At 40.0% G+C, this 15,761-nt stretch overlaps 2 protein-coding genes across 5 annotated transcripts in view; one reads left to right on the top strand and one right to left on the bottom strand.

Annotated features, from left to right (window-relative positions):
• Eif2a (eukaryotic translation initiation factor 2A) overlaps positions 1–10,129 on the bottom strand; it is a 33,181-nt gene extending 23,052 nt beyond the window's left edge. For 2 of the 4 annotated variants that reach the window (XR_015668168.1, NM_001399818.1), the window contains 2 exon segments: positions 10,086–10,129; positions 3,613–3,682 (listed from right to left, as the gene is read on the bottom strand). Coding sequence is in view for 2 of the 4 variants with exons in the window: in NM_001399818.1 (NP_001386747.1) it covers positions 3,613–3,682; positions 10,086–10,113 (98 nt within the window). In the remaining 2 variants the exon portion in view is untranslated. 4 annotated transcript variants of the gene reach the window in all.
• A 172-nt stretch (positions 10,130–10,301) lies between these two features.
• On the top strand, positions 10,302–14,287 carry Serp1 (stress-associated endoplasmic reticulum protein 1). Its single transcript, NM_030835.2, is given in 3 exon segments — positions 10,302–10,752; positions 11,027–11,102; positions 12,388–14,287. Coding segments are annotated over 3 exon segments (201 nt in total). The 5' UTR covers positions 10,302–10,668; the 3' UTR covers positions 12,429–14,287.
• Positions 14,288–15,761: the final 1,474 nt, after the last annotated feature.

The following is a 15,761-nucleotide window of genomic DNA, read 5'->3' as shown; positions in this document are numbered from 1 at the left end:
TTGGGTGTTCAATAAACCATTCCTGTCTGAGATTGGTGTTCATGTGGTTTATGGGGCGACTCCTGAACCCCAACAACTTTATGAGTGTTTTGCCTGAATGGAAATCTGTGCAATACACACATGCAGTGCCTGGGAAAGCCAGAAGAGGTCTTCAGATCCCCTAGGACTGGCGTCTCAGTGGGCTGTAAGTTGCTGTGTGAATGCTGTGAACTGACCATGGTCCACTGGAAGAGCAGCAGTGTTCTTAACCACTGTGTCATCTCTTCTTCCCTCACTCCTTTCCTTAATCTTGGTACATGAGAAACGTCATTATTTCCATAAAATATATCTAATAATAGATATAATTATAAATTATGCTGATATAATTTATTTTTGAGGCAGGGTCTCACTATGTAGCCCCCAGCTATCCTGGAACTTACTATGTAGACCAGGTTGGCTTTTAACTCACAGAGATCTCCCTGCTTCTGCTACCCAGTCAGCAATATTTTTAAATAAAAAAAAAAAAAACTTTAAGTAAATACAAATTATAAGCACTCATTGCCAACCTCAAACACTAACATGAACAAAACATCAGAGGCTAGAGAGGTGGCTCAGCAGTTAAGAACACTGGCTGTTCTTCCCGAGGAGCCTGATTTGATTCTCAGTACCTCAAGCTGGAAAGACCGGCTGCCTCATCTTCTAACACCACCACCTGTTTTCAGACACTAGAGGGGTGGAATTCACACTTGAACATGCTACTTCTACCCTCACTATTCAATGTGTGGGAAAGGAGTGGTTCTGACATTAGATTACAAATAAACACTAAAGCATGCTGTCTAGTTACGGATGTCTTAGGGGTCCAACTACAAGCTAGGTACGTACTTCACTCAACTAAATCCAACCTTTTCCACACAGCTGATATATCTTAGAGCTTGAGAGGCAATAGTCTAAATGCAAAATTTCTTTCTGATTATGAAATATTCTTCCTACATTGACTACCACATCCTTTAGAGTCCGTATTCATCAACTTTTCAGGTACTATGAAATGTGGGGCTTTTAAGCCTCGTATGGTGGCACATGCTTTTAGTCCCAGCAATCAGGAGGCAGAGGCAGGTGGATCTCTAAGTTTGAGGAGAGCCTGGTCTACAAAGCAAGTTCCAGGACACTGAGGGCTACCCAAAGAAATAGGAGATGGGGGCGAATACAAAGAAAAAAACCCATAAGGTTTTTGTACCATAGATACATAAGGTATGGAGGTGGAGATTTTTTTATGGAGTATTTATATTCAATATCTTTATTCTCCAGTATAATTTTTAATGTTCAAATCAGCCTTTTTAGGTCAGCATTAAACTCTTTCTAGCTGATTCCTGTGACTCTTTCATTACTGCTTCCTGCCTTTTACCCGGACAAAACTAGGAATCAATGTTTTACTTAAGATTTATTTGTTTGTAGTGTACATTGCGGGTGTTCATTCAAGCAATGGGTAAATTGTTGCCACTGGAGGCTGGCGGGGTTGGGGGCAGGGGGTGTTGGATCTCCTGGAATGACATTTATAGGAGGTTGTAACCACTTACTGTGGGTGCTAGGAACTGAACTTGGGTCATCTTAAAGAGCAAGTGGCTTAACTACTGAGCCACCTCTCTAGTCCCACAAATAATTTTGTAAGAAGCAATAATGAGCTCCTATGGATATACACAAGTCTCTTTACTCATGCTAAAATAATTTAGATCCTAATGAAATTAATATAATTATTCTAATTGTTAACTTTGACTGTCAACTTGACTGGCTTGAGAAATATCTAAAAGATTAGCAAAGCACACTTGGGGGGGCTGTGTAAATGAGATCATGTCATGTCAGCTCTCACCTACTGAATGGCTTAATCCACTGATAGGTTCAAAATGTGAATAGAGCATTGGAAAGTGGCCAAACTGGAGAAGATGGGCTCTTGTTGGTGGAAGGTCACTACTGGGCATATTCCTGGGGTTACATCTTGCCCTGGTCCTTTCCTGTGGCTGCTCTGTTCTGCTTCCTGGCTTCCATAACATGAAAAGCCCCCTCTGTGACCTGCCACTATTATGTTCTGCACAAGTGTAAGGGACCAGTCAACCACTAAGTGCAACCCAAATAAACTTCATTCCTTTGCTTACTCAGTTATTTTGGTAATAGCAACACAAAGGTAGCAGAATTACTTTATGTTTCAATAGCCTCAAGGGACAATATCAATTTTTAGTGAACAATAACAATACTAAATGTATTCAATAATTTTGTAGGTCTTTATAAAATTATACTGCCTCAACATAAGCTAAATTTACCTGTTTCATTTAGCCATTTTAATTATTCTATTCTTATCCAATTTTATTATTTAAAAAAATTATATGAACCAACATCAAAAATATATAACAAAGTTCATTCACAGTCTCCTGATTATATATTTTGTCACATATTATTGGTTACCATTATTTAAAAAAGATTTATTTATTTTATGTCTGTGCATACACTGCCGCAGTCTTCAGACACACCAGAAGAGGGCACTGGATCCCATTACAGGTGGTTGTGAGCCACCTCTGCAAGAGCAGCTGGTGCTCGTAACCTCTGGCCATCTCTCCAGCCCCACTGGTTATCTTTCTTATTCAGTTTTGTGTTATTTTCCTTGGTTTCTTTCTGGGAAGAACACACATGTATTCATACACGTTATCCATATACATTCTACTCTCTTTTTTATGCCACTTCCACCTTCTGGCAGCATAGTGATCACTAATAGTGACTTTACTAATCAAATTTGCAAGTTTTTCTCATTCTAGAAGATGAAACTTTTCCAAAATGCACACTCATTTACATTAAGCCTTTAATTAGTTCTTTCTTTCCTGCTCTGTTTTTTAAAAGAAATGATCTGTTATATGTGTGCATGTGCAGAAGAGTGTTGTATCTACAGAAGCTAGAATTTTTTTTTTTAAAAAAGATTTATTTATTTCATGTATATGAGTACACTGTAGCTATCTTCAGACACACCAGAAGAGGGCATCAGATCTCATTACAGATGGCTGTGAGCCACCATGTGGTTGCTGGGATTTGAACTCAGGATCTCTGGAAGAGCAGTCAGTACTCTTAACCGCTGAGCCATCTCTCCAGCCCCAGAAGCTAGAATTATAGGCAGTTGTGAGCACTTGCTGTGGGTGCTGGGAACCTAACTTGGATGCTCTGGAAGAGTAGTGTATGCCCTTCACTCTCTCCAGACCCTAAGACAATGATTTTCAAGTCCAAAGATTATTTTTCTTGATTAAAGAAATACATATTCTTCCCATTTTGTTAATAAAACACCCCAAGAAACTAGCATATCTATTATTTTTCTTTCTTAGTCAATGGGCTGGAAACATGGCTTCGCAATTAAGAACATTCACTGCTCTTCCAGAAAACCTCACTTCAGTTTTTAGCACCTACTAAATAGTTCACAACTGTTGTAACTGCAGTCCTAGGGAACATAACACGCTCCTCTGGTTTCCATGGGCACCACTCACCCATGTTGCTTAGACACATAAACAGGGAAAATACCTATACTCACACAATAAAATATTTTAAGAAACACACCATCAACAAAAATCTTTCAGTGTGCATTGTATTTGACACAAGCTATACCTTGGAAGCACTGTGCTCTCTGTGAAGTGTGGGGGTCCATTCACCATGTACAGTCCTTCTGATCCTCTGACTAAAGAAACAGTGGAAAAAAGGTTGGTTACTGTGCTGAGAAACACCCAGCTTTATTATTGAATGTTACTCAAAAGCCAAAGGCTATCAAAGTACAAAGAACTCATGGAACATTTTTTTATGCTATAGAATGTGAACGTTTCAAGTCTATTTTGCCTTTTCACATAAAATCATATAGCTGGATAGAAATAAATATGCAGCTTAAAAACCTTAAAACAGTATCACTGTCAAAACAAAAGTACCTGTGTCACAGTAGAAAGGCTAAAACTTAGCTGAATACAGTTAAGCAAAGAGAACAGTATCAAGTTCAAGCAATCCCAGGGAAAGATAAGAAAGAACATCAAAACCCAGAAAGTTTTGTGGGTAAGAGAAGCTGGAAAAGAAAACAGGCTTCAGACCTAGAAGAATATGGAGACTGAAGTAATGTTGGTCTTAAGTATCTTAAGAAGAAACTTCAAGAGTTTTTCTTGCTGATTTCTAAAACCAGATTGTTGCAGTAAAAATTTAAAAGGAAGGTTTTCTATCAGTTCTCACATGCTGAATCTGCGCGTTCTAGCTGCTACTCTGCCATGAGGTCTGCAAGCTGCCGTCTTCCTTAGTCCAGAGATCCCTTAGGTGATAGTCACCATCCTCTCAGGCATGTGTGTGTGTGTGCACACACTCTCACACACACCCCTCATTCTGCAGGCCCTCCACGTTCTCACTCCACTCAGGCTACAGAACTAGATCCACACCCTCCAACTGCCTCTCAGCCATTTCTTTCACACACTTCCTCTTCTGCCCGGTAAAATCAAAATTCTAGAAACTTGTAATTTAGCAATTAGATTTACATGTTAAATTCTCAATCCACAATACATCCACACAATGAACTTACAACCAATTGATAAGGATATAAACTGCTCACCTAGATAAGATAAATTTGCCTATTACAGAAATCCATCCCAGCTACCTTAGCAATCCAAGACCACCCAGATCTGAGTCATCCTTCCAACTGTCCCCATCTTGATTCTCCTCCTTCCTCCCCTCTCCTACCTTATAAAAAGTTTGTCCCCCCTCCATTCTCTACTGTCCAATCATGTATCACCTTGACATCAACCTACACATCACCCTTTCTGTTTAATTTAAAAAAAAATTTTTCTCTCAAATGTAAGCTGTGCACAACTATTACCATTTGAAAATTAACTAAATGACTGTGTTTTCTCAAAGTTCATTAGCTTGGGTAGGCTATGAGGCTAAATTAGTCTTCAACTCCGTCAGAAATCTGAGAACGACTAATATTACCTGAAATTATGAGAAGCACAAAACAGAGCTTCTAAAACTTAGCCAATTTAAAGAGATCGCTGATCACCTGGACAGTCCCTCATTCCTAAAAACGTTGGAGTATCAGTCTTCAGCCTTCTGGCCCAGCATCATCTGACAGACCTTTGTAATGCAGAATTTTGATGGGCTGATAATTCTGGCTCAGCAAAGATCACCAGTCACCTATTCTGCATAATGTGTCCCTTTTGGGACAGTATTTGTCTGTAGATTAATTGAAGCAATTCTTGCCCAGTGGCTGTCTCACCACAATTGGAGCAACTCCACTGATGCTCAATTTCTTCTTAGAATCCAAGAAGGGGTGTTGTCATGAGCAGACAGGTCTCTAGTCAAATGATCTTTATCCACAATGTCATATTCTGTGGACTTCGGCATTTTGAAAAGATCAATCTGGTTTAATGGAGAAAATGAACTGGATGTGGGGAAAGTATGCACTGCTCTCACCAAAAAGGGTATGCATTTTGTTCAGAGTGATGTCATGGGTATGAAAAGTGGAAATGTAGATGTAAGATGTAGAAAAATGTAACAGGACTTAGTGAAGAATTGCTACTTTAACAGCACTTTAAGCAAACAAAAGAAGAAACTATAACCAAAGCCCATGGCTTCCACTACATTTGCATTTCTGCTAGTTAAAAGCTTCCCTCTTCTCTTAGTTACTAGGAAGCAATAAAGTTAATAGCTGGGGTGGGGCTTAGCTCCAATTCTAATCCTTTCATTTCTTTATTTTTCCAAGAACTGTTAAGAGACACTTATTAGAAAAACACATATCCTGACTAAGAACTAACTAGCTCAGTTATCAGGTGGGCCAAAGGAACATCAAGCTAGAATGAAAAGCCACATCTTTACAGAGTTGCCAGCCTAACAGTAGAAAACAAGTCAGTAAGCAAATGTAAGCAAACAGGTGGACACCACTTTCACCTCTAGACTACCAGCTGGGCTACTTTGGGAAGATAGTCCCTACAGATACCAGACAATAGAATGGAGCTAAGCTGCTTTGTACATTTCAAAACGGAGACTGTACACAATGGCTTACAGACTATTTGATGTGCTTCTGTGTGCCTTCACTATGTGCTAAATGTTAGGGATTAAAAAGACGGTCTTCAGGATGATTTCTACTTGGGTATGATAACACTCACTTATCATTTCAGCTCTGAGGTGACTGATACAAGGACATACAGTTTGAGGCCAGTTTGATCTACTGCTATAATTTAATCAAATGCTGAAGATATCTAAAAAACTATAATGATACTTGTAAAATGTCCCGAAGCAAAATATGTCCTAGATTTTTAGTTCTGTAAATTTTTTCTTTTTGGAGACAAGGTCTCATGATGTAGCCCCATAAGGCCTAGAACTCTCTATGATGACCAGGCTGTCCTGGAACTCAGAGAGGCCTCTCTCCTAAGAGCTCCTGTGCTCAAGGTAAGTAACATAAACACATTATAAACACATTGTTTTTGTCACTGTCTTGCCCTTTCACTTTGTGTGTGCGTTAATCAACTTTATATGCCTTTAGGGAAATATATGTACCATGGAGTTACCTCTATAGCCCTCAAGTTTTATTCTTTACAGCATTAAAATCCTGCTACCACTCAGGAAAGCAGTAGCATTTCTCAGCACAGATCAGTCAAACTGCTGCAATTTATAGAAGATACATTACGATTTAGAACAGGCCCCATTGTCTTAATGCTATAATTAATTAAAAAAAAAATCAATATCTCATTATGTAGTTTTGGCTGGCCTGGAAATTTCTTAAGTAGACCAGACTGACTTTGAACTCACAGAAATCTAACTACCTCTGCCCTCTAGTGCTGGGATTAAAGGCTACCATACCCAGCATAAGTTACATGTTTAACAAACACTAGAGGAATAAACCATAAATAAAAATTTCAAATTAGGGAGTTTATTGAGATCATACCTTAGTTGTACATAATGTAGAAATTTAGCCAGTGTAAGGTCACGCTCACAAAGGTGTAGCAGAATATAACACACTAAGACCTTTTTCAGAATTTATATACGAATCTAGAATAGAATGGCAAACTGTCAGTATAAAACATGAATGTGATCCTATGTTACTCTCACCAGCCCAAGTACATGGTCTTCAACTGATGGAGAAAGGACAGGAATGCTTTTTCTTACTGCTACCTGTATCTCAGCACTTTCCCAGCTCTAGTGACACTTTTCATCAGTAGCACAGAGATCTCTATCTTGTTCATCTCTGGCAACATTATGGGAACTCAGGATATTCTAGACAACCAAAGGGGTTTCCTACACAATTTGTATTTAAGATCTATACCTCATCCTAGGGCAGATAGTAAATGCCAAAATAACAGAGATAAGAAAAAACAGCAACAAGAGGAAAAACAAGACCCACATAAAACACACTCTCTAAAGGAAAGAATTTGGGATTTCTGTTGGGAGTGCTGGCCAAATAAAGAAAAGTTCTTTTCTTTAGAGTCACTTAGCTGGTTGAATATCTGCCTGAGGATAAATCTGTCTCCTTTAATAAAAGAAAAGCAAGAATCAGGAAATAGAGAAAATAGGTATTTTTTGGTTATGTGAATACTTAAATTTATTAACATTAAAGCTTTTTAAAACAAGTGTTTAAAAACTCAAGTTTCACGTGTTTTGGTCTTTTCTTATTTCTGACTTAGAGTCATAACAATAAAATTCACTGTTAAGCTACAATTACTTACAGGTCTATAAATCTTGGAAATATACATTAAACAAGATTTAGGATTTTAAAATTTTACTTAAAACTAAGAATGGTTGAAAGAGTAAACTGTGTTCTACTGGTAGATAATAGACCATGGAATGGAAATATCTGGGTATAATCCTGACACTGCAAATATGTAATGTAAATCTGGCCAAGTAATCTTTGGGTATCTAAGAATATGATACTATGAGAGTGTGTCAGAACAAAGACTTTAACTTAGACTCCTGTGAGAAAAATTGTTACTCTGTTGATTTGATTAAATACAATCTACTCTTCATTAGTTAATTAGTTTAGTGTCCTTTACTGGGTTCTGCATTAGGTGCTGAAAAGGTAGAGATGAATAAGACTTTACCCCAAACATCAAGAATTTAACAGTCTATCAGGGAAGGAAAATAGCTGAACAAACAGAATTTCCTTCGTGATAAGTGGAAAAGTAGTGAAAAATAGCTCACAAAGCAACCGTCCAGAAAGTGTGGGAAATTGCTTTAAGTAGCGTGCCAAGTCAACAGAAAGAATAGGATAATTCCAAAGAATAGCTTAAAGGGCTTTGACAACTCAGTACTAATGGGACACAAAATAAGGCGGGATGCCCATGCAATATGTCAAGAGCTGTTCTAGGATTGTAAGAAATCCATATGCTGGGCTAAAGAGGATGGATTTTACACTGCCTCAGAAGGGCAGAACATTTAATCGCTTTTTAAAGTAAAATTTAAATATTCAGTTAGTATTAAACCTCTAAACAAAGTTATCTTTATGAAATTAGAGAAACAACTGATTTAATTACAAAATCATGCCATTTAAATAGTGTCAGAGGGCTGGAGAGATGGCTCAGCATTAAGAGTACTTGCTTTTCTTCCCGAAGAAATAAGTTCAGTTCTCAGCACTCACTTAAGGTGAGGCCCACAACTCTAACTCCAGCTCCAGGGACGCCCACACTCTCTTCTGGTACTCTTAAGACCTGTGCTCCTGGGCTGGAGAGATGGCTCAGAGGTTAAGAGCACTGTCTGCTCTTTCGGAGGTCCTGAGTTCAATTCCCAGGAACCACATGGTGGCTCAAACCATCTAAAATCAGATCTAGTGCCTTCTTCTGGCCTGTAGGCATACATACAGGCAGAAAGCTGTATGATATATACATAATAAATACATGTTTAAAAAAAAAAGACCCGCGCTCTTGTGTACATGCTCAGATACAGACACACAAATAAATAAATAAATCTAAATATAAGAAAGCAATCTGTCGGGTGTAGTGTTTAGAAGATTATAACTAGCATTTTATAAATATTTGGTGAATAAATTATGGTAGTCTAACTGAACACGAGTAAGCACGGATCTTAAAGTGTATTCCTAGACTGGCAAGAAGTATAACAGTTTTGCCATGGCTCAGAAGGACGTAACTTCCAATTCACAAAAGTAAGACTTATGTCCTAGTGATTTTATCTTTCTTCCTACATTGTTATCAACGTTTTTTTTCTTTCCCAATTCTTTTCTATTTGAATTCTTTTGTTTATTCAAACTTACACACCCAAGCCCTACCATAATATATCATAGCACCTTTCCCGGTGTTGTCCAAGTTTGTTTGTTTGTTTGTTTTTAAAGATTTATTTATTTATTTTATATGTATGAGTATAATGTAGCTGCCAGACACATCAGAAGAGGGTATTGGATTCCATTATAGATGATTATGAGCCACCATGTGGTTGCTGGGATTTGAACTCAGGACCTCTGGAAGATCAGTCAGTGCTCCCAACCGCTGAGCCATCTCTCCAGCCCTGTTTTTAAGCACCATAATCAGTGTCAGCTTCAAATTCCCAGAGTCTTCTACTGTTCTACTTCAATTCTCACAACTGCTTCACCTGAAAACATTAGACTATCATTATCCTGCTTACTTTTGCCACCCTAAGCCAATCTTCATCATGAAATCTAACTTATACTAGCAATGCCTTGCTCCCTATCGAGTTCCACAAACCTCATAAAAATAGGGAGTACATAATTTTTAAGTAACATAATTACTTAAGTTCAGATGAAATGATGTGGAGTCACGTTTCTTCTATTATATAGGCAGATGACTTAAGAAGGGTCCGAGCAGCACCAGTATTACAGACCAGAAGTCACACATCAAAATCGTACTTTCTGTTACCTGTCTATTCCTATAGAAGTTGAAGAACGACGGATGGATAACTGGGAGGAGGGAATATTGGAGACGGAGAATTCACTTCCCATTGGCGTGCTATTGTCAAATAAACCAAAAGACAGTCTGGTCCTTCCAGGAGAAAATGCAAGCCAGACTTCCTAGGTCTGCTAAGTAATTCTCCAGCACGAAGACACAGAAAGAAACCACTGTAAAGAAAGAGTCTCTCGCGCTTTCGGAACTCACCTGTCAACAGCGGTGTGGACGGCGCCATCTTGTCCCGGAAAGAGAAACCCATGCGCTGGGGTGAGAGTTCAATAAAGGCCGAACCCGGCCTCTACACGTCTCCCCAAGCACAGTGACTGCGAGTTGGTGTTTCCGGCGCCGCCAGCCTCGGGGCCAATTCACTTCCGGTTTCCGAGTGCGCACGCGCAGCTCTGGCTCCTCGCTTTCCCGAGCGTGGAAGGGCCTGGCTGCAGCGGCGGCCGGCCCTCGCCCTCCTTCTCTGGAGCGGGCGGAGTCCATACTTCCGCGGGGCGGGGTCTGCCCAGTGCTGACGTTGGCAGCCGAACCCGAACTAGTTCGAGGTTGCCGGCTGCACTGTCGGGTGGTTGGACTCTTTCCTCCCGGTCCTGCGGCCCTCTTTCTCCGGCGCGCCGCCCCTCGGTTGCTCAGACCGCTGTGATCGGAGGTTGCCGGTGCTCCAGCGCTTGGCGTCCCGGCCCAGTGGCCGTAGGCGGCGTAGGCACCGCGAGCCGAGCCTCCCGGTGGCCGGGGAACGGCAAGCGAGCGAGTCCGAGAGGTTCTTGGGGCAGGTGGCGCCGCGAAGATGGTCGCCAAGCAGAGGATCCGTATGGCCAACGAGAAGCACAGCAAGAACATAACTCAGCGCGGCAACGTCGCTAAGACCTCGGTAAGGAAAAGCGGGCACCCTTCTCCATGCTGGGGCCGGGGGCTGAGGCCCGCGCCGGGGCCGGGGCCGGGGCCGGGGCCGGGGCCGGGGCCATGGCCGCGGCTAGCTCTCTCCAGACCCGCCTGACTCCGGACTCCCGCTGCGGTGGAATCTAGGGTGGGAGGAGAGATCTGTGAGTTGCTGGTCTGGCCATCTGGCCTGGGGTGCAGGCCATGGGAGTCCGGGATCCGAGAGTGGTTTCTCTGCATTTGAAACTGGGTTTTTCTTTTTGCAGAGAAATGCCCCCGAAGAAAAGGCGTCGGTAGGACCCTGGTTATTGGCCCTCTTCATTTTTGTCGTTTGTGGATCTGGTAAGTGTTTGGGGGCTCTCGTGGTTTGGAATGACGTGGATGAGTGACGAGTCTTACCCGCGTGGTTTTCAACCCACCTGCTGAGAATTGTTTCTAGTGAACCAGATTACTTGTACCACAGAGTGTGGTGCCCCAGAAATTCTCTTATCTTGATTTGTGTTCATAGAAGATCAAAAAAGAGATTATATCTTCCTAATAATCCCTTAGAAGAAATTAAACACCAAATAACTCTTGGCATGAGTGATTTGCATTGTAACTATCAAAAATAACTTAACGAACATTGTGAACATCTGGATACTAAAGCAAGACTGAACGGTACCAGCATCCAAGGTCTCTATGTCAAAAAGTATATAAAGTAAGACTAGCACAAAGAACTGATTTTTCTGTAGAGGAAACATACCTGTTTAAAAATTTAATGTATGAGACAAGTGTTTTCAGGTAAAATTAGTTATTTAAGACAGCCTGCTCTTAAGGTGACAGACCTTTGCCTCTGCAGATGTATTACAGAATGCCTTTCTGCTCTGTGTGTCACTTTAATATGCAAACTGTTATTACTGAGGCAGATGGTTTTATTTGCCACACTCTATAGTTACTGAGATTTTCAGTTGACATTTTCACTTCGCCTTTTTTCAAAACTGAACAACCGGAAGCTTTCTTGATGTGTGGCCAAGAGCCAACCAGTTTATGTAACACAAAGATTATTGAATTTCAGCTTTGTGAGAATGAAGAAATGTGCATATATTAGGAAAGCAGACCTTTAAGGATATGTTAGAAATAAACTGAAATAAAACCTGTGGTAGAAAAATGTTTGTTTTGGTGCTTTTGCCCCCCCCCCCCCCCCCCCCCCCCCGCGGAGCTGAGGACCGAACCCAGGGCCTTGAGCTTGCTAGGCAAGCACTCTACCACTGAGCTAAATCCCCAACTGTTTTGGTGCTTTTAAGTTATCTAAAATTTCACATCTGGAAGCTCTCTTGTACGTCTTACAGGTAAAAGTCAAAGACCTGCAATTAAAGAAATAATTTGAGTTGAACGTGTAGCTCAGTTGCAGAGTACTTACCTATCATGCATTACCTACCATCCCCAGCAGCACAAGACAGTAATCATTTAAAGGCATTTAATTGTTTAATTATGATAAGCCTGCTTTCACTTATTAGTAAAGTTAGATTAGCATTTGTAACTGACTGTACGATTACTCTGGATTCTCCAGCTGCTGTAATAGATTACTTTTTAGTTGAGAGGCCTGTTTTATTCAACTTATTTTAATATTTGCTCTTTCTCTCCACAGCAATTTTCCAGATTATTCAAAGTATCAGGATGGGCATGTGAAGTGACTGACCTTGAGATGTTTCCATTCTCCTGTGAATTTTAACTTGAACTCATTCCTGATGTTCGATGCCCTGGTTAAAAACAATTCAGTAAATCACCCTGCCTCAGAATGACTTTTTCATATCAACCTTCATGTGTCATTCCAAGGTTTCTTCAAGAGTCATTCCAGGTTTGCTAGTCCATGCCACAGTGCCTTGCAAAAGCACCACATGAATAAAGCAATAAAATTTGATTATTAAGTTCCAGTAGTAGACCATACTTATTCAGTACAGAATGAGTTTTATGTGGTTATTAAAACTTATGACTAATTAGATTAAATCTGTGTAGACAGGGTATAGATTTTGTTAACCCTAATGTGTAAATGCAATTAGCTAATTTAAATTTTGGAAACTTAAGGTTTTATATAGCTAGGCACTTTACTACTCTTGGATTGAAAAAGCACACTCCATTATAGGGACATGTAACTATCCTATAATCAGGTGCTTATAAATGGACAACTACACGGCCTAGTTTTACCACAATCATTGTCACCTAAATTTTTTTAAAAACTCCTAGGGCATATGTAAGGGGAGATGCTCACTGCTGCATCTGTTTCTAATGATAATGTTTCTGTTACACAGCCTTGAGTTTTGCATGAGTAAGTATAGTCACCTAGGATCCCATTTGAGACTGGGTTGAGCATTTTGTAACTTAATCAAAGTGACTGCAGTTTCACTAAAAGCTATCATGGTGAGATGAAATTAGGGATGGTTTGCTGATGTCATACAGATCAGAATTAACTTATCAAGGGGTTTACTGTGTAGAAAAAAAGTTAAGGGGAAAAGTCTACAAGAAGTAAATGCCTTGTCAAAATATGTGGAATCCTGTGTGCCATATGATATCTTAGCATGTGAATTGCACTTTTAATACCAAAAAGGCACATCAACTAAAAAGTTATGATTGAAATGCCCTTAGGGTTCTAGGTATGTCAACCTAAACTAGCATTTGGAGTTAAATGAATTTACTGATAAGGATCAGTCTAGTCTTCCTCTGTATGACTTAGTAGGTTGTGATTGGTCAGATTTCCTTTTTACTAACGGTAAGGGTGAGAGTGATGAGGCAGGTTTGAGGTTTTCTGGTACTATTGAAAACTGCAAGTCCTGACTATGCACTTAGCCAGAACTTGGTGTAGACACCAAGCAATATCTGTGTATGAATTGGAAGAAACCTGCTTATGTTTGCTTTGTTATTTGCCTCAGGAGATCTCTTTTGAAATAAGCTGTTTTCAAAGGAACAGAAGGGAAACTTGCTACCTGTTCTGAGAGCAGTGTAAACCTCACAGGACTTTGGATCCCCTCAGATGTAGAGGAGAATGAAGGAAAGGAATAGTTAGGGATGCACAGGAATTTATCTGTCTCTGATCAGGAAAGAAAGCTGGCTATGGGTCTGCAGGGGCATGACTGATGGTTGTCTGCCTCTTTTCACCCTGTAAGTGAATCCCTGAACTGGATTCACTGAAGCAAGTCTTGGTTAACTAATTCTATTTTACTATAACTTTAAAAGTGAAAAATATTCTCTAAATTTATAGCAGGTGCCTTATTTCCTTTGAATCAAATCATTCCATACCAGAATTTCCCTTGGTTTACTATTAGATAATTGGCTTTAAGATACTTTTGTTTTGAAACATACAGTGTTTTAATTGATTTGTTAAATTGCTGTAGCCATCAATCATTTCACATTTGTAAAATACATTCCCTTTGTATCATGTAATTTGCCTATTCAGTGCATTTTATATTCAGGTTGGGTTATGCATATTTGGGTCAATGAAAGTTGTGTCTGTTTGATTTATGCTTTAAAAATAAAGTTCCCTGGATATTTGATGCTTTTGTGGTAAATTTTTTGCAGGGTTCCTATTTGAACTTTTCATAGTTCATAGAAAATTATTTTAAAGGAATTCCTGTACTTAGCCTGACAGTGGTGGCACATGACTTTAATCCGAGCACTTGGGAGATAGAGGCAGGCAGATCTCAGAGCTCTAGACAAGCCAGGTCTACAGTGTGAGTTCCCTGACAGCCAGGACTACTACACAGAGAAACCATGTTTTAAAACACTGGAAGAAGAAAGGAAAGGAAAGTCTGCATTTAAGTGTCTTAGGGTTTCTATTGCTACAGCTAAACACCATGACTAAAAAGCAAGTTGGAGAAGAAAGGATTTATTTGGCTTACGATTCCATACCACTCACTGTTCATCATCAAAAGGAAGGCAAGACAAGAACTCAAACAGGCAGGAACCTAGAGGCAGGAGCTGGTGCAGAGTCCATGGAGGGATGCTGCTTACTGGTTAGTTGTTCTTAATGGCTTGCTCAGCCTGCTTCCTCATAGAACTCAGGACTGGTTGCCCAGTGGTGGTACCACCTAAAATGGGCTGGACCCTCCCCCATCAATCACTAATTAAGAAAATACTTTATAGCAAGACCGTATGGGGGCATTTTCTCAAGATTTAGGTAGCTAGTTTGGTGACAAGTTAACATAAGACACATTAAGTCAAAAGAAATAATACCATGGGGTGTATGTTATGTCTGTAATTAGGCTGAATGGTAGCAAGAAAAAGTATAAAAAGCCAGAAAATTCAATACTTAACCCACTTAGCATATCCTTACTAACCAAGTTTGGCTCAAGGCAAAAGCACATTTCTTTTATCCTATTTTATCGTATTTTATATTATCCTGTAATGCTGGATACAGAAAGGAAATTAATTTGCCCAAATAGTGATTTAGCTCTGTCAGAACAGAGATACCATTTCATTGTATGTGCTTGGTTGGATACAATGTTGCTGGCAATCAGGTTTCTAAAATAAAACACGGTTTTCATTGTAGCAGGATACAGTGTCTGGGGCTTTGGCTTACATTCTTGTGTATACCTCTATATTCAATTGTGGGGCCACTTGGGTTCCTGATGAAGCTACTGGTGGGATTTTAGAGATACGGGACAATCACACAGAACTTTTATTTCAGGACTTATTACCAGGTCTATCCATAAAACAGTGCTTGACATCTGTAAACTTACAACATCATGACATTCTCTGTTTAGAAGTCACCTTAAATTTGATTTGCTCTCCACCAAACTCTCTGTGCCTTAGTTTCTTTCAGATTGATGTGATGAAATACTCTGACAGAAGCAGTGGAGGAGAGGAAGTGACACAGGGTTCCTTTCTGCTCGGTTCCATGTCATAGCAGCTGGAAAGTCAGAGCTGCAGGGACTTGAGGAAGTTGTTCATATCACATCTGTAATAAGGAACCGAACAATGAATACACATGTGCCAGTTCTTAAAAGGGAAAAAAGCCCCTGGTCTTTT

Source organism: Rattus norvegicus, chromosome 2 (genome assembly GCF_021556685.1).
Source record: "Rattus norvegicus strain SHRSP/BbbUtx chromosome 2, alternate assembly SHRSP_T2T, whole genome shotgun sequence".
NCBI classification, from domain to species: Eukaryota; Metazoa; Chordata; class Mammalia; order Rodentia; family Muridae; genus Rattus; species Rattus norvegicus.
Note: the sequence above shows the minus strand (reverse complement) of the source record. Positions and strands in the feature narration are given on the sequence as shown.